We start from the raw sequence: 18,580 nt of genomic DNA, 5'->3' as shown, positions 1-18,580 counted from the left end.
AGAATTGCATTACATTCAAATGATCTCCCCACAGATCAATTCCTGGTAAAGAAGCCTTGAGAATGACGGAATGAAACTCATCGCTCATCTCACTTTGGAAACAAGTGACCATTGTTGGTCATTTTGCCTCCCTTTTGCACATCAGTAACCGGGTGTGTGGCCAGTGACAGCTCCAGCTGACAAGCAGAGGCAACCATGACTGCAATTTCACGCAGCTGGATGTTTTTTCCAACTGGTTCTCTGGGAATAGCCGCTTCGACAAAAGAGCCTCATTTTATGAAGTGGCCAGTAAACAACACTTCTTGACATTTGAACTTGAAAGTGTCTCTATGGCATGCGTCACTGTCAAATGAATCCTGAAGATGCTGTTCTTTTAAAAAAGAAAGTATGAATGCAATAGCACGATTATGATATTAGAACGCAATGCCATGGTACATGTATCATAACATTGAATGATTAACGTAATTTGCTTTGGCACTCAGATCTGCATACTCAAATATGTTTTTGTGCCATGAAACTGATAAATGCTTATGTTAGAGAACACTGAACAGATCTGTTTAGAAGAAAGTTGGATGTTTACACCCGCAGCCAGACTGACAGACAGGTGAATTTTTCAATAATCAACAGTACTCCTCTAGTAATATTGTGACTGCAGGCTGAACATTAAAAATAAATCCCACCAACTATGGTGGAGACCAAGCTAGTCACATTTCGACATCAAATTACACTTAATACTTCTCCAATACACTATATGGTGTAAGTTGCTACAAAGGAACCAGACATAACCTGTGTGTTATAGGCTTTTTCAGCTACATTTAAACTGTAAAACACAAAAGATAACACCCATTATACAGAGGACTCGGTCTGAATGATTGCAAATGGTTGTATTGTGTTTTATACTCACTCCCCCACCAAAACCTATAGCAGAAATTATATTTGGTAATATCGTGGTTCGTAAAAATGACTAATTTAAGATGTTTTATCAGAAAGGTATTTAACATGCAAAAGACACAGCTAGAAAAAAAAGAAGCATTAATGCAATCACACAAAACAGTCACCCAGATACAGTCCTTGTGTGACAACTTGCCCCGGTCTCCCCTACGTATGACCAAATGTCGCACATGCGGGCAAATTTCGCATTCTACCCATATGTTGTGTGGTCCGTTGCAGTGCGTTATTTGATTTGTGTGTGCACGTAAACACCAATGCAGCATCAACCTTCACCTTCCAGAAATAACATCACTTCTGGATGGTAACTGCTCGGGGATTGGACAACCTCTTCTGATGTCCGGCTCAGAGATGAAGTCATTTCCAACGCCACCTAATTTCCAACGCCACCTAAAAGCAACGCTTTATGGGAACAAAGTATTTTCAAACTGACTTTTCAATGCCACGTTGCAACATCTCTCCAAATGTCCGAACCCACCACCCTTCAGGGTCACCTCATCCATGACATTACCAAAATCACAACACTTACATCACGTGTTATTGAACAAAACCGACCACATGTCAAATGATGACATAAATGCACACAAAGCCTCACGGTCTTTTAACTCACGACCTGTTCGTCCAGGTGGCTGCCCACGCTGCAGTAAAAGCTCTATGACGTCATGCCCGAGAATATCCCTCGATGTCGCCGCACATGATGCGACGACCGTAACGTTGGCTCTCATCTGCTCGACCTACCTTTTGATACTCGGAGTCCTCCGGGCGAAAATCGCTGCTGGTCAGCTGAAACTGTAGGTTGAAGTGGGGCAGGCGATGGAAAAGGTTCACCCACCACGGCGGGGAATAATTCACCACGGCGGCCATGGCGTTCGTGTAGCTTTAGATCCGTTTCTGCAAAAGAGAACACAGCGTCGCGTTCAACAGCCGAGCATTCTTTAGCAGCGCCGAGATCACGTCGCATTGCATCAAATGCCTTTAAACTGTCCCTTTACAAATCTTTCCGGTCAGGAAGGGGTTAAGATCTGCACCGCAGACCCCGAAGCAAACAAACGCGTCGCTTTCCCGACTACCCGCGGTCGACTTGCGTTCGTTATTTCGATTAACTGCTCGACGATTTTTGCTATCGATTAACATGCATCATTCCATGTCGAGAATGCCCCCGACAGGCTTTGTTACCGAGAGTCTTACCCGTTAACAGGCTAATCCATATCTCCAGCTAACATCTCAATAGGTTGCTCATAAAGACCGTTGGTCCTCAGTGCGAACGGTCTCGCGCCCGCTTGGTGAATGAAAGGTGTCTTGCTGTCCGACGTGTTTTGATCGGAGAGAATCGTGCGCGGTCCGCCTGATCCGAGACGCTAGATCGGTCACCGCCGTGCGCGCGTTATCCGGCGACCCGCACGCCAGAACTGAGGGGGAGCTTTAAACGCAGCTTTGATGTGCGCCGAAAGCGAGATCGTCGCGCTTTTGTTTGAAGGTGGTCCCGCTCGTCTCCTCCGGTGGACGTTTGCGATCGACGTTTTTCTATTTACGTCCTGACGTGAAATTTTGATTTGCGAGAAACGATCGTTAATGTCAATCATCCTCATTCATCTGTTCGAAACACACGTGATTTAACGGGTCTACTGACCTCTGGCGGTCATACGCCGCAACTTCAACGTTATTCCTGGGGATTAAACCATATCTATTGGTGCACAAAGATGCCACTATGAACTATCAGCTCTTGTTTAGTACCTAGATAACGTCATATATAGCATGTTGTTTGTCATTCTGCATGCTGAATATCGCATTTCTATTTGTTATTGGTCTACTCCCTTGCGAATGAGCAAGTAGGCCCAATTTCTTCTCCCTTGTGTTTGTTTAAATGTGTCTTCATGCTGTTTATATGACCATGAAATACCAGTTACTATATTAGTATTAGTATATTTGAAGGGCTTGGTTCCAAAATGAGATAAGTCTGTTTAAAAAATCTAAAATTGTGTTTTTATTATGTTTTAGTGATTGTGATATTGATATTATTTGAGTTATTATGGCTTAAATCTCGTTTTGGAACCAAACTCTTCATTTCAAACCATGGCGGCGTTTCTCAAGCAATATTCATGCAGTCATTGCTAAACAGTCGAATTGTGCATTGATATTGTCAAACGTTTAATATGAATTAAAAATGACAAGAAGAAAACAATTCGGGTACAGTTATCAAGCAAAGTTTTCAGTGCTGGATACATATGTCTATGGCATAACACACAAACATTTATCTACAACAGCAGAAGATTTACAGGGTAAAACAAACCCTTCACACAGCGTTTTGTTATGTACATCAATATTGTGGAGTCTCGCAATACCTGAAATTTGTATTTATCGAAGGTGTACCTTAAATGCACACATGGCTTAAATAACCTTTATAAAATGTCCTCCTTTAATGAAAGAATATACAACACAAGGCACTTTTGGAGTGGGAAGACACTTAGTGGATAATAATGGTCCCTCATTCATGTGATCCACAAAATGATTATTATTGCCAAATAGATGACAGTTTATGTGTTTTACGCACATAAAAACTAAATCAAGTCCTTAGAGTTGAGCGGACTCGGGAGCGATTCTCTTTTTCTCATTGGCCTTGAAGGAGACATGATAATGTCATCAGAGTCATCTGAATCGACTGTCTGTGGGATCTCTGTTGCCGATGGCTGTTGTTGGATCTTCCTATCATCTAAACAGCAAAACACAATCTTAAGTCATTACAATAAGTACATTATTATGAGTTATATATTGAATATGGTATAAAGGTAGTTTCAGAGTAGATGTTGTGTATTCTGACCTGAAGCGATAGAAGCAGGATTCAAATCTTCTTTAGTCTTTTTGCCATCCTGAGCTCCACCTAGAAGACCATGATAAACATCTAAATAACAGCCACGGGTGTTTTAATGGGAGGACAGGACCCAATACGTGTGACCAGGACCAAATAAATAAATCATTTCTTAACCTGAGGTTTGCATTTTGTTCCTTATGGACAAGAGTGGAGGAGCAGAGAGATACTGCTTTTTCTGATTTGCGGAAGGAAGAGATTCTGTCTCTGTAGATGGCCTGAAACATTGATTCAAGATATGATAGTTAGGAGAATAATTTTATTCTGCAATATAATTGATTCTGTGGTGTGGTGTTCATGTTTTCGTTACATAGTCAATGTGAATAAAAATGGATAACCCATAAAAGTTTCCAAAAATAATTGTTTACATGTTTAATTGATGTTTACTTAATCATAGTTACATGCAACATATATGGGTAATGTTTGTTAAATTTATAAAACAAATCTCTTTTTTATAATATAACAAAAATCTGACATGGGTGAAAAAACATCTTAAAGGAAAAGTAAAGGAAAAAGACAAAGAATTGCATCAACAAACAAACACAACACAAGGGTAAACAAAACGATTCACACACATTATATTTTTCTTGATTAACTAAAACTTAAACTAATGTATTTTAGTATTCAGGCTTATATTATTTGTTTGCGGTCTGTCATCCACAATGTGTTGTATTTGTGTTTCGTTTCTGGGATCAGTGAAGTATGTAAGTGTGAAGATATCACATCACCTTTCCATCCTCAGAGTGCTACGTTTAATATGAGCCCTAAAAACAGACTGCAGCAGCGTGACTTCCTTTTCCTGTACACAACCATCAGCCTCTGTGTTTACACCCGATTGGCTCTGAAAAACACAGGTGTGCATCATATATTATGTTAATTATGTATTAGTAATAGTTTGGATGTCTATGCAATAACAAATATAAGGTACCAAGACAAAAATGGTTACCGTGGCAACATGGGTGGGTATAAATTCCACTGTTGTCTGTTTTTCTAATTGCATCTGTCTGGTTAAATGCCCTCTGAGGCTGGACTGCAAGAGAACCAGATCCTAAAAAAAGAAAACGTGTAATATGAGGATTGTAAAACTGTAAATAGTCTGCAATCTCAGAGTGTGTGTGCTTTACAAACCCGTTCACGGTGTGACTGCCAGTGTGTCTGGATGACGTTAGCTGCTTTGTTCTTGTCCATCTGTTCAACGTTTCGCTCTGGCACCGATGATGGCGATAATGGTTCTGTGAGTGTTAAAGACAAAGAACTGTCCGGAACCTATGAGATGAGATGTGATGGTTTCATCAGAAAATATAGATTGGCTTCATCAAGCTCAGTTTTTAATCTCTGAGTTGGCATATTCCCAGTCAATCTATTTAAAAGAGATTATGGTTGTTGGTTGTTCTGCCGTATTTGTGTCAGTGTGTGTTTGAAAGGATGCAGAAGAATATTTTAAGCGTTACCTGACTTTGATTTCGTGCAAATCTGATGTTTCTCTCCTCCTCCAATTTCTCCTTTAAACAGTTGATTTCTATAATCAGTGTTCCCATCTCCTGCCTTCAAAGAAAACATGAAAATTGGTCTAATGTAATTTCCTAATAAATTGTCATATTGATCATCATGATTCATAAATTTTTTTAGATTATATTTTTATTAAATAGAGCTATGAATGGCTTTTTATTTTGCTGACATCACCAACATATCCAATAATATGGCAGCCTAAAATTTCACAATCCAATAAACACCTTGATGGGATTTTCCACTAAATCTCCCATTAATAAAACACATTACATGCCATAATGAATGTAAGGAATAATTGACGACTGGCCATTCAACTATTCGACAGTTAATGTGCACCCATAGAATGTTTGACAACCAATCAGATTGAAGCATTCAACAGCCCGAGGTATAATATATTACAGTATATTACAAACCTGTGAGTCTGCATCATTTGTTCATGGTCTTTGATTTGTTTTTTAAGTACCATTTCTTTCATCCTTTCATCCTTCTCGACAGACATCTGCTTTTTCTCCTTACTGACACAACAGAATATTTAAAACCAGAATTACTACCAATTCATGAACTTAAGATGCTTTATCATTCATCAACCAGAAATTTGTGCGTTTGTCAACTCACTCTTTCTGGGTCAGTTTATCCTGTAGCTCTTTATTCTCCTCTTGAAGTTTCTTAACTGTTTCCCTCAGACACGCATGAGTCTCTGTAATCTCGGACGGTTGTGTGTCTGTTTTGACAGATTCGCTCTGATTCGATGATTCAGAATTGGTAACTACCTCTGGGCTCTTCGGTGACACTTTTGAGACCTGCATATTCTTTATCTGCTCTACTCTCTGGTAAAAAAGTCAATTCAAAAATAAATATTTGTAAAAGCATTGTTTCTTTACAATAGTGCATTTTGTGCAAGTCCAAACCAAATTTACCAACAGCACAAAAGTTGATTCACAAAATCGATCATGCTTTCTATAATGAAAGGTGTTTAATATTAAAAATGAAAAACCTTTTCAACTTCCAGGATTCGTCGCACCAGTCTCTGTTTACTCCAATCCATATAACCTGTAAGCATATAAACATTTGATGAAATGCCAGAGTTCCGACGAAAGGTTGCAACATCAAATACTTTATTTATTTTTTGAGCAATGATTGTTGAGAAATATAAACATTATTGCTTTTTATTAAGCAAAACCACAGTTCCTCAGTTCACTTCTGTGTCTTGACCTCCCCAGTAAGGCACTGGCATATCGCACTGGGCCAAAAGCAATCCGTGTTTCTAGGGTCCAGTGTATTTAACTTAGCGGCATCTAGTGGTGCAATTAGGAATTGCAACCAACGGCTCACACCACCCCTCTCTTTCATAGCACTGCGATGGCTAACACACAACTAAGTTTTCATCCCGTTTTCGCTTATTTGCTGAAGGACACAACGTATTTACAAAACACGCTCTCTAGACCAGTTTGTCCGTTTAGCGCTACTGTAGAAACAACATGGCGAAATCCATGCAAGGGGACCTGCGATGTACGTAGATAGACAAACATAACGATTCATTATGTAAGATCTTTACACACCTCTGAAGACATATTTATGTATATTATATTGCATTTCTGTCTATAGATCCTAAAAAAATACACAGCCCTTTGCGTCTTACTAAATGCACAATGCATCAATATAATTTTTGTGTGAACGGTTTAGTGAAATGATAGCTAATGGGTCAAACTGCAAGGATTAAGTCTGACTATGATGTGAATCGTAAATGTAAGTACCCTTGGCCCGGCAGACAGGGCTTTCCATCATGCTGATTTCTTCTCGTGTCATTTCCTGTTTCAGTTCTTGATTCTCATCCTCCAGCTGTTTAACTCCTTTTGTAAGTTTCAGCACCATCGCACCGAGGGTCTTGTTCCGTTGCCTGCTGTTTTTGCTTTCTGCCCTATTACTAGAGAGTAAGCGAGATTCAAGTGACATAAGATTAAAAAGAGACCATAAACTTGTGAGTGCAAATAATAATGGTCGTACCTTTTCTCTGATAAATCCAACAGTGCACGCAACCTGCGAACCTGAAAATAAAGACTATTATAATAACTGAATGACAAAAAAGAACTGAAATTACGCAGAATTTATGAAGTTACCTCCTCATAGTAAGTTTCTATTGTCATCTTCATTTCCTGCATGTTGGTAGTTTTAAGGTCACTCTGAAGTTGGCTGTGAACAACATTATTTTTGTTATAGATACGGTGCAAAATCATAAATAATTCTTCATTTCAGTTCAGTCTTCATGTATTCGACTAAAATCTGAGATTTTCATTGGAATCAAAATGAAGTGAGATCACAATGTATCCTAAAATAATTAACTCACATACAAGAGTTTGTCTTTCATACTGTTGAAATTTATGCTCTTGAAAGATTCTTATAGTGATTTCAAGGTATATATTTCATTATTACTGTACTTGTGATTCCTGGGATTTGCACAATAATAGCGTGAATGTATAATGTAAATGAATCACACCTCAATGCGTTCTCTTTCTCTCTGCACTGCTGCTCCAATCGCAGAACTCTGTGTTTCAGTCCATTAATGATCTAGTGTACCAGTTTAAAAAGATACAGGGGATAAAAAACGATTTCATGTGGCATCACATCAATTTCTCAAATGAAAAGGTACAGATGTGATTAACCGTGGATGGTTGTGAGAGATTATCATGACTGCAAACTCACCGATCTATGATCGGTTTTCTTGTCCACTAAACCCCTTGCATACTCTGGGTCCTGTGTGATCAGAGTAAAAATGATTATCATTTCAAATGAGCTCGGATGGGATACTTTACTTTATGCAAATGATTCCGCAAACTAATTTGCTGATGATAGGTTCGTAACCTTTGCTGGATCCAGCAGCTGTTCGATTTGTCTGTCTTTCTTAGCGTTGTCCTCTTCGAGACGGCGAAGTTTGGCTTTTATCTTGTCAGATTCAACTTTTTGGGCTTGGATGATCTTGGATGACAGAAAAGTTAACACATAGGTTCAAGCATTCTGGAAACATGATTGAATCCAGTGCAACTGTATATCAAAATCACTTGTTGGAATCCTGACCGGAAAGGAAATGAACGACAACATTGAAACATCCTATAACATCATTGACCCCATTTGTACAATGCAAAGGATTGTGGCTAATATCGGAGTAAAATGAATACATGAATATTGATAGTTTTTACCTTTTTCAGATCTATTATTTCATCATACATATCCTCCTTCTCTTTGTAGTCTGGGGTGCCTGGAACATAACCTTATGAAATGATACGAAACTTAATAACTGACACACAACTGATCAATATGTCATGAACACACCAGTCACACCAAACTCATCTCACCGTTGGATGCGGAACGAGAGTATTTAGGCTTTTTCATTCCTAACGCCTCCTTCAAGTAGTCAGGTGTGCTGGGCTGTGTGATACTGTGATCCACTGCTTTTGGAGACTTTGACAAGGTCCCTGAAAAAAAATATATAAAAGACATTTAAAGCTTTTTCTTGTTATATACAGTAAAGTATGTTTGAAAAAAAGTGTGGTCTGGTATTACAGTGTACGACCGTGTGACCACTTGTAACTCATTGGTAAGATGCAGATCGTACCCAATAAGAGTACAGTTTCAACCAAAATAGTAATAGAAGGGTCAGACCATGTGCATCATTCTGTAAGTGCAGCCAAACGTCTCTGGGTGTACCCGTCGGGGAGGTTTCAGGGTTCAGGAGCTGGGGCTTTTTCACAGTCTTCCACGATGCTACTGGATTTCTTTTTGGACGCAAGTTTGCACTGTTCAGGTAGGGCGACTCTATACAGACAGATGAATAAATGTTGATTTGGTTTGAATGAATGCTGAGACTGTGTGTGACATGCTAGAAAACTCTATCATACACCCAACCATGGCACAAAACAAGAAATATACAGAGCTGTGAATGAAAACAGCTCACTTACTAGGGGATGGAGGTGGTCTTCCAGATACCTTCTTTTTTTGTGACTTCTGAAAAACAAAACAGGAAACGACTGGACACATCTGCTTTACACATTGGTGCTTATTGTTCTGTCATTTTAGCAAAATCACATCAATTGAAAGAATCAAATAAACTACAGTAGAATGATGACTTAAAAGTAATAGTTCACTCAATACGGAAAATTGGTCGTAATTTACTCTCTTGTCATTCCAAACCTGCATGACTTTCTTTTGCAGAACACAAAAGAAGATATTTTGTTGGTAACCGGCACTCATTCACTTCTATTGTATGGACACAAAACCAATGCAAGTAAATGGGCGCCGCTCAACAACATTCTTGTGTTCAGCGGAAGAAAGAAGGATGTACAGGTTTCAATCGACAAGAGGGTGAGTAAATGATGACAGAATTTTCACTCTAAGCATATCTATGGTAATTCAATTCAATTCAATTTTATTTATATAGCGCTTTTCACAATATGCATTGTTCCAAAGCAACTTTACAGGGGAAAAACGGAAAACCCCCCAAAAAAGGGTAAAACACAGAACATGAATAGTTTAACTTGTTTAACCTAGTAAATAATATTTTATGTCAGCATCTCCTGGTGGTTTATTTAGCATATTTTGCATTAATTGAATGCTTGGCTGAAAAGATGTGTCTTTAATCTAGATTTAAATTGGGTGTCTGATCCTGGAATAATATCAATATTTATGGGATTATGTGATCGATTATGTGAAGGGGTTATGTGATCGTATTTATGGGATTATGTGATCGATTATGTGAAGGGGTTATGTGATCGTATTTATGGGATTATGTGATCGATTATGTGAAGGGGTTATGTGATCGTATTTATGGGATTATGTGATCGATTATGTGAAGGGGTTATGTGATCGTATTTATGGGATTATGTGATCGATTATGTGAAGGGGTTATGTGATCGTATTTTCTGGACCTGAAACTCTGGCAGCTGCATTCTGAACTAACTGTAGTTTGTTTATTGATGATGCAGGACGCATTACAGAAAATATTAATAATATATCAAGATCTCTCTCACCTTTTCAGTATCAGACACATAGCTGCTACATGGACTGTCCTCTACCTTTAAGAAAGATGCAAAATAAAACATAAATATGCTTTGTAAGACAAAAGAAGGTAAATCCGTTTACCATGCCCAAAAACATGGTGGTCACCGTAATGCACTTTGTAGCTGCTATAGGCCAAACTATAAAATGTTAGTGTACTTACCAGGTCCTCTACTTCCTCTTCAGTGACGAGTTCACCAGCTACTACAGACATTATAGCCTCTGTGATGCGTTTTTATTGTATTATGACCTATTGCAGCGCGTGTCATCGACAGCAGGACCATAATACTGTCTCGTTTATGAGAAAGAACTAGGGTTTATAAGATCCGATCATTATTATGCGGCAGACAATCTTATTTTAATATTTGTATGCATCCTGATAATAAAAACAACATAAAACCGTCCTGAAATGGAAAGAGGGTCGCGAGAAGAAGTTCCCAAGATGCAGCTGTTTCCTGATGTCGACGTAAAAGAGGAAAGCTGTAGATATCTTTTGTTTATTAGTCAGTTTTACAGGAATATAACGAAGCGTCGTTTCTTGTCTTCGCAGTGAGGATAAAATGTGCATTATTGTCGTCTAGCAACCGTAATGTTCAACATGGCAAACGCGTTAAATATATTCGCGTGCGTCAGCAATGCGTAACGTTTGCGCATACCGCGATTGAGCGGTCGCTGATTCTACACGGGAAGAAAACTCATAAACCCACAATTCCCTGCATTCTGTACAAATCATTAAGATAGATGTGCACAGTACAATTACTTTATATGTGTCAATCATTAAATCTCTTTCCTTTCATATCTGTTTTATCAAACAATCATAGGCAAGTTCTGCTTTATCAATATTTATTGATCGTGTTAGTCTATAACATCAACTGTGTAAAACCCTTTTGTGTTGTCTGTAAACTTTAATAAACTCGTACAACCTTAATTGTTTTAAAATGTTTACGTTGCATTCAAACTTAGATTTTAATGAAATACCAAAAGCTGGAGGCTACATGGGACATAATCCTGCTATAATTTAATATTTAATAATAACTGTTTGGAAAAAAATGATGATTGTGACCTTGTTGGTCATATTATTAGTCACATGTGATGATGTGGTTTGGGGATTGCATTTAAAACCACCTGCTTATACTATCTATATAGCGCCTTGAACATATGTTAATAGAAGTGTCTTCCCTTGAATAATACTGTAATATGGTGTGACCTGAATTGCCTCCTGTGTGTATTTTAATTACCAAGCAGCTCTGTTGCAAAGCCTTTAAAGTCCATACAAATACCCTAAATCTTTTGCCTGCTCACTCTCATTATTATAAACCGGTTACATAAGCTTTAATTCCTGCCTGCCTCCAAGAGACTGTGATGTTTAAAAAAAAGGTCCTATCCTCTTTAAGTGATTAATGGTGGTATGTGTGTTGAGGGATGCGAGAGGAGGGAAAGAGAGAGAGAGAGGGTGGGCAGGAGAGAGCGAGAAGGGATTGTTATAGTATTTGATCTGTTGGTGTCGTCGGTCTGTAGTCGGGTATTATGCATGAAGAGGGCAGTTTAGGTGTAAGCAAAGGTGACTCGGGGACTAGAAGGCGAAGTCAACCTACCGCATACATCCATATTTCAGGTAAGTCAAATGGAAGGATTTAACTTAAGAAAAACGTGTTGCTTATGTGACCTTTTTGATTTGATGCAGTTCATCCACATTTTACTTTAAAAATGCTAAAGTATTTGGTTATGTTTTGCTTATGTCGTATTCTATATTAGCCTACACTGTATAGGCATGTATAGGGTTTATTTGCAAAAAGCATATCCTAACTCTTTACTGAAATACATTAATTTTACATTTCTTTATTAACAAGTTATCTGTTTATGCCAATGAGCACTTCCCATATGTTAAAAAATATATATTTTATGAAATATAAATGTCATGGGTGAGAACAGATTCGAGCCTGCTTTTGTGTACTGTATGCTTTATATTAGCATTAAAAATGTATTCTGCCTAGTTATGTCTATGTGAATTATAATTGAATTTACTGACCTTCCCTGGAACAAACCAGTGTGGTCAGTGTTATGTCCAGTTAAATATAACGTTTAGCATCACCTGAAATCACCCCTTGCCCTATATTGACAAGGTAACAGATCCTGTTATCCTTAACTTACAGACAGACATGACATACAGTGCACCTTCAAATACCCTTAAGTTTGATTTACACTTGAACACATGAAAAGGCACACAAATTGTAATTAAGACATTAATATTAATAAAATATGCTAACTCACAAAAGTAATATTGATATATAATGTGCATTTAAATGTTTGTATCTGCAATAATAATACACAATTTTTACCCTGGATATTTTAAGCATAGCTTGTATGATCTGAAATAGGTCATTTTTTTCTACGATTAAAACGTTTCACTTAAACCATATTGGGGATGATTGTAAATCCATAATTTCCATTATTTTGTTATATAACACAAAACAGAATTTGAATGCGGCGTTACTTACCCAAATGTATTTTAAATGTGATTGTTAAATAGCAGAGCTTTATTCAATTATATAAAATCATCCTCAGTTGTCTATATCTGTGGCGTTGTACATTTGTTCTCAGGCACAAAAGAAATGCATATGGGTCAACAAAGCACCCTGGTCTATGGGCTGTCTCTAAAAGAACTGGGAGATAGTGTGCTGGTGGAGATCGAACCACAGAGGAAAAGAATTCCCTTTCTTAAACATGTGGAGTATCGGATTGTCAGTAAGGTAAATACATATGTGTGTATCTAAAAAAAATTCAGGCTGCTTTGGTGCCAGAAATATTTCATAAAAAAGTTTTTCCTGTAAAATGACATGGTTTTCTATTAAATTTGCAGTCCTGTTCTGTAATTTGACAGTATTTAAAAAATATATTGTAATAAAATCCTGTTTAAAAAACGTAAAATAAATGTTTCTTCCTGTAAAATTACATGGTTTCCTTTTTTTCCTGTAATTTGAATATAGCCTATGTGTACAATGTTCAGACATTATACGTGATAAATCTGTAAACAAATCAAAGTAAAATCGTGTCAGTGATGTTTTTTTACAGTATGAATTAACCCTTCTGCAGTTCATTTTTAACTAACAAAAATAATAAAACCATGTTTATGTGTATTTGTTTTTAAGTATTTAAGAGTTAAACGACATTTATTATCCAACACTACAGTGTCAGAAAGTGACATAATATAAAAAAACTGTTTCATTATTTTATGCACAGTGTTTCCAGATTCCGGTTCACCGCAGGTTCAGTGATTTTGAACATTTCCACAGTTTGTTACTGCAGAAGTTTATCTACAGGATGGTTCCGCCTCTGCCCCCAAATCGCATCCTTAAAGGCGGTAGGATTGGAACAAAAATATTCTGCAAAACCAGCTTATATAGCTGTTATATAACTAACTCTCTGTTTTTTCTCTCTCAGTTTTAAACTCAATATCAGACCGAGAGTTTAATGACAGCCGTCGTCGTGGGTTACAAAGGTTCATGACCTTAGTGATCAGACATCCAGTTCTAGCAGGAGATGAACTGGTCAGCATCTTTCTGCAGGCGAGCAGTGCTGTAAGTCGTGTCAAACTGTAGAGGGCAGTCGAACTGATTTAACCTTGGAACGTTCCAGACTATTTTGAATCTATTCATATTCTGTGGAAAGCAAAAGCACATGTCTATGTTTTAATGAGAACTGTTTCTTTAAGAAAAAGCACAATAGAAAAAAATACAATGCTGGATTTGTGGGTAAACCAGTAGCCTTTCTCCAAGTAGTCCTTCTTTAATACAAATCATTTATGCATTTTAAACACAAATGAAGTTAAATTAAAATGTGATATTTGAAAAAAGATACATAAATAATGAACCGCATTCCATGAAGAATATGAGCTGTCAGTAGCTTACTGAATCAAAAAGTTATTTAGATCAACTGATGTTGCAGGATGTTCAACACAAGCTGCGTGAAGCGTTTAAGACATCAGGTGACGAGTTCCTGACCTCACAGATGGCATTGCATGGCAAGGTGGGTAAAAGCTGACCTTAGCTCACCTATTATACACCACTCCGTTTCAGACATAACAAATATAGCTTATATAACACCATTAAAACAGTACCATGGTATTTTTGGGCATGCACTATGATATTCTTTGAAATACCTTTTAAATATTATTCATGTACTTGATAACACTATAAAATGCTACGCTTGGAAATAAAAACAAGACAGGAATTTCTTTTTAAAGGTGTACCTGCCAGAGGACATACATAACCAGGCTGCCACTAATCGAGAGGTCATTGCAAACATCCACAACAGTTTCCATAAACTCAGAGATGCAGCTGAGCGGATGGCACAGCGCTCGAGAGAGAACTCCACAGATCTGCTCATGTTTGGCAAAGACCTGAGGTAAACAGATCAGCCCATATCTACCCTTGAGAATCCCTTTCAAACAACGAATCATGTTTTCAGATTTAGTGTTGTGAGTAGGAAAAAAGATATGCTTTTATACATGCATCTTAATCAGATTATATCTTTTTCATAAATGCATTTGTAATCTTATATTGATGTGTATTATTGAATCCATGCAATAATCATACGTCATATTTTAAAAGTATGAATATCGCATGTCTGTGTGGTCAAGTCTAAGGATGTTATTTTATTCTTATATAGTGAACTGGGCTCAGACACATCAGATCTTCCAGCGAGCGCCGCGCTGGGCAAAGCATGGACGACACAGAGGAAATCCCTCGTGGAGCTGTCTGGAGAATTTGGCCTTCTTGCAGACAAAGCAGCACATCAGGTTTTACTAAGCATTACTCGCGACTAATGCACTTTATAATGCTCTCAGACCTTTAATGGTATTAATCTATTACGGTTCGAGGACATTCATTTCGGAACATAATACTGATGAAAATGTTTTAAATGAATGTTGTAGGGCAGCAGAGAGGAAGATGAAGTGGTGGAAAAACTGAACCTTCTCCTTGAACAGCTGCAGTCGTATAAGGTACTTTATTGACATTTCGTATTTAGTATAAAAGATGATCTATGGTTCATGACTGTTGAGATGGAAGACCAGCAGCTTTTGAACCAGATTTTCATTATTTGTCATACCCAGTTTAGTTCGCGGATCTCTATTGAGATGATGATCATACGTTTATGTCTACTTTAATATTAAGGTGTGAAGAGTCACCAACAACTGGCACCTAAGATAACACAAAAAAAAACCCATTTAACCATGTCCAAATGCAGTTTGAGCAGACGTTATATTTTATTTCGAAGGTATTTATGATGCAGGATGAAAATATATTGGATTATCTTTCTTTATAGGAACTATGTGATCGCCATGACAACGGTGTGTTAATAGAGCATCAGAGGGCCTTCCAAAAGCGCAGCGGGCCTGTGGCTACACACCTGAAGAGACAGAGCAGCACCGAGCAGCCCAATTGTCTACTCACACAGGTAACACACAACAGCATGAAATAGAAGTAATTTATAAAAAAAAGTAATTCGATGATTATACATTTTTTGTTATTGTGGCTCATATGAGTTTTTAACTCACAAATGTCCCCATACAGCAGGAAAACACAATCCTCACCGTGGAGCTGAGGAACTATTTCTCTCTTCTGTGTCTACATCAAGAAACTCAGCTTGTCTTCACCCATCTGCCCCTAATAACTAACATACTTGGGACATTTGTCCACTCGCAAATACAAGGACACAAAGAGGTGCTTACACAATCTATAGACTCTTTTAAAGCAACAGTTTAACCAGAAATAAAAATGCTCCTCTAGCTTCAAACCTTTATTATTTGTTATAAAATGCAGCCATATGGGGAAATATGATATACAAACTAGCAAGCTCCAAACAGGACTAAGTGTAACTAAAACATTACGAACTGAGATGTTTTCAAAGCTGATTTTAGTATTTTCATATGTAATATTCAAATTAAATATATGATATTCAAATATACATAGATATATACATATGATTATGTGTTTGTTTCTCGTAGATGGGTGATGTTTGGGGTGACGTTCATCCAAAACTGAAGTCTCTGTTCGACAGCGCTAATGAAGCCTCATCTCGCTCTTCATCTCAAACACACATCTCTTCAAAGCGCAGGACTCGTGCCACCACCGCTCCCCACATAACCAGAAAATCTCTATGAGGCATTTGTAACCGTCTCTGAGATCACAGTTTACAGAGTCATTTTATGTTTTCCTTCAAACTTTGTAAATATGGAAATACTAAATATGGAATACAGTGGGCCACTGAAGTACCGCATTTAAGACACACTAATGTACATTTGATATACAAATGCAAACATTTGCAAGACACTTTTGATTTTAACCAATGGCCCCGAAGAATTTGTTTGTGGATAGTCACAAACCCTCACAAAGGATTTGGATTAAAGTTTGTCACATTGGATGCTGTTTCAGAACATCTCAAACTACATTCGGTTCTCATTTTCAGTAGACCATCTTTATTTTAAGATCTTTAAAACCTGTTAAACTTGTTTGTGTGGAATGTGTTGGACTGTACAGTGTACAAGTACAGTGTATTTACGTTATCTTTAATATACGTTTTATAGTTTTTCCTTGTGTTATCTAATGCATTGATATTTATACATTAAAAAATCTGCTTTGAAAGACACCAACATGCTGACCTCTATTCTGATGCTGACCTTATATTGCAATTCCCTTTTCTTCTAATATTGAACTACAATATTCAGTTGCAAGAGGTTACTTTCAAATAAACAATGCAGTCAGTCTATAACTAAACAACATATATCTCGTATTATTCTCATATAAAGTTTAAAGAAATAAGAGATAGTTTTAGTTACTACACATGACAGTACCAATGAGTTTTATATAAATGGCAGTGTATTGTTTAATAATTCCAGATGTCAGGTATGATACAACACGAACGGTTCTGTTGGCATCAGTGGTCTGAGAGACAGATCTGTACATAAATATTACATTATGGCACCCAATTGGCATGCAGAAGATGCTCTATCAGTAAATACAAATGATTTAAATCGAAATCGTGTAAACATTCAAGCTAGAGTTAGCCAAACCAAAAACACATCGCATGTTATCAAGAGAATTGAAAAAGAATGAGACAAATTAAAGAGTAAGATAGTCATCCCTTGATATAAAATAATTTGTGTGTATGCCATGTAAAGGCAGGAACGTTACCTGTGAATATTTGGACACACTTGACAGAATATAAATGTCTCATGACCTTTAAACTATTTTGATCTTAAGGCTTATGCTTTGTAAACAAATATGAATTTACTTACAATGAAATATGAATTTACATAAAATCATAGTTGGTGCCGATGGTCAAGTTAGTTTACATTTTTCATTTCAAAGAGTGCTTCAATTTTACACAATTTAAAAATGGGAATGAGGATGAAGGTGCGTCCAAACTTTCCACTGGTAATATGACGTGTCCACAGCCAGTTTGTGTGAACTGAATTTATTAATACATTCAGTAACCTTTCGTTTAAAAATTTCCTTTGTGGTAACACATTTGCAAATGGCACAAATATGCAAAAACTGACCTGTTTTAGACACAAAACATTTCAGATGTAGGTTAAAGTTTAAGTTGGTTTTTATAGAGCATGTGAATTAAATATGTGACTTCAAATGTACATACAAACAGATTGGAGCATCAGAGAAACAGGCAACAGAGGTTTGGACAAGACCGGGGCTAGTTGTCACACAGAAACATTTTAATAGTTGGATCTCAGAAACTTGAGTTTAAAAAAAGCTCCAGTTAGAGACACGTGGGTCTACTTTAGCGGTGGTAACCACAAAAGCGTGCTACCATACATTTAGGTAAAAGTGTCCTAAAAACATATTTCAAGCAGGCGAGGCGAGTTATCATAGATTCTGAGTATTACATTATTATTTACAATATTACATGTATGAATACACTATACGTTGACCAAAATATGGTTTAATATTTTTGTACAATACTTTTTACACTTTTCAAGCTTCGTTTGTTTTAATATGGTTTCATTTTCATTTGAACTTTCTTAAAATAAAAGCCCATATGAGGTTAAATGAGAGGCTTTTATTCTGTTAAAAACCCTATAAATTATGACAACATCTCCCCAAATAATCAATGCGTGTTCAATCAATTGTACGCTGTACTCCTCTGCAACAATAGTTTTTTAAGGTACATGCCAATACAGAAATCTTTCAA

At 37.2% G+C, this 18,580-nt stretch overlaps 3 protein-coding genes across 7 annotated transcripts in view; 1 reads left to right on the top strand and 2 right to left on the bottom strand.

Annotated features, from left to right (window-relative positions):
- The window catches only part of ttyh3b (tweety family member 3b), a 28,789-nt gene extending 26,235 nt beyond the window's left edge, over window positions 1-2,554 (bottom strand). For all 3 annotated transcript variants that reach the window (XR_013787009.1, XM_079462204.1, XM_079462205.1), the window contains exons 1-2: window positions 2,137-2,554; window positions 1,687-1,839 (exon numbers count right to left, since the gene is read on the bottom strand). Coding sequence is in view for 2 of the 3 variants with exons in the window: in XM_079462204.1 (XP_079318330.1) it covers window positions 1,687-1,812 (126 nt within the window). In the remaining variant the exon portion in view is untranslated. The remainder of the gene's footprint in view (window positions 1-1,686; window positions 1,840-2,136) is intronic.
- Window positions 2,555-3,038: 484 nt separating this feature from the next.
- iqce (IQ motif containing E) lies at window positions 3,039-11,043 on the bottom strand. 3 transcript variants are annotated; one of them, XM_079462201.1, is made up of 22 exons: window positions 10,536-11,043; window positions 10,345-10,389; window positions 9,277-9,322; window positions 8,981-9,133; window positions 8,674-8,793; window positions 8,518-8,588; window positions 8,183-8,296; window positions 8,024-8,074; window positions 7,818-7,888; window positions 7,441-7,513; window positions 7,328-7,368; window positions 7,078-7,247; window positions 6,318-6,373; window positions 5,939-6,150; window positions 5,737-5,838; window positions 5,266-5,359; window positions 4,943-5,080; window positions 4,761-4,862; window positions 4,543-4,655; window positions 3,932-4,032; window positions 3,767-3,826; window positions 3,039-3,658 (listed from the first exon to the last, which is right to left on the bottom strand). In XM_079462201.1, exons 1-22 carry the CDS (start codon window positions 10,584-10,586, stop codon window positions 3,507-3,509), a joined length of 2,136 nt encoding a protein of 711 aa, XP_079318327.1. In that variant the 5' UTR covers window positions 10,587-11,043; the 3' UTR covers window positions 3,039-3,506. The 3 variants fall into 3 exon arrangements, with proteins under 3 accessions (XP_079318327.1, XP_079318329.1, XP_079318328.1); XM_079462203.1 differs by having other exon boundaries at window positions 3,070-3,658; window positions 9,026-9,133; window positions 10,536-10,998; XM_079462202.1 differs by having other exon boundaries at window positions 3,070-3,658; window positions 8,518-8,576; window positions 10,536-10,960.
- A 705-nt stretch (window positions 11,044-11,748) lies between these two features.
- snx8b (sorting nexin 8b) lies at window positions 11,749-17,145 on the top strand. Its single transcript, XM_079463367.1, has 11 exons — window positions 11,749-11,987; window positions 12,974-13,122; window positions 13,613-13,733; window positions 13,814-13,950; window positions 14,318-14,398; window positions 14,616-14,776; window positions 15,041-15,170; window positions 15,306-15,374; window positions 15,698-15,829; window positions 15,946-16,095; window positions 16,380-17,145. Exons 1-11 carry the CDS (start codon window positions 11,900-11,902, stop codon window positions 16,533-16,535), a joined length of 1,374 nt encoding a protein of 457 aa, XP_079319493.1. The 5' UTR covers window positions 11,749-11,899; the 3' UTR covers window positions 16,536-17,145.
- The last annotated feature ends 1,435 nt before the right edge of the window (window positions 17,146-18,580 follow it).

Source organism: Barbatula barbatula (assembly GCF_947034865.1).
Source record: "Barbatula barbatula genome assembly, chromosome: 8".
Classification (NCBI taxonomy): domain Eukaryota; kingdom Metazoa; phylum Chordata; class Actinopteri; order Cypriniformes; family Nemacheilidae; genus Barbatula; species Barbatula barbatula.
This window is presented reverse-complemented; position numbering and strand designations above follow the sequence as displayed.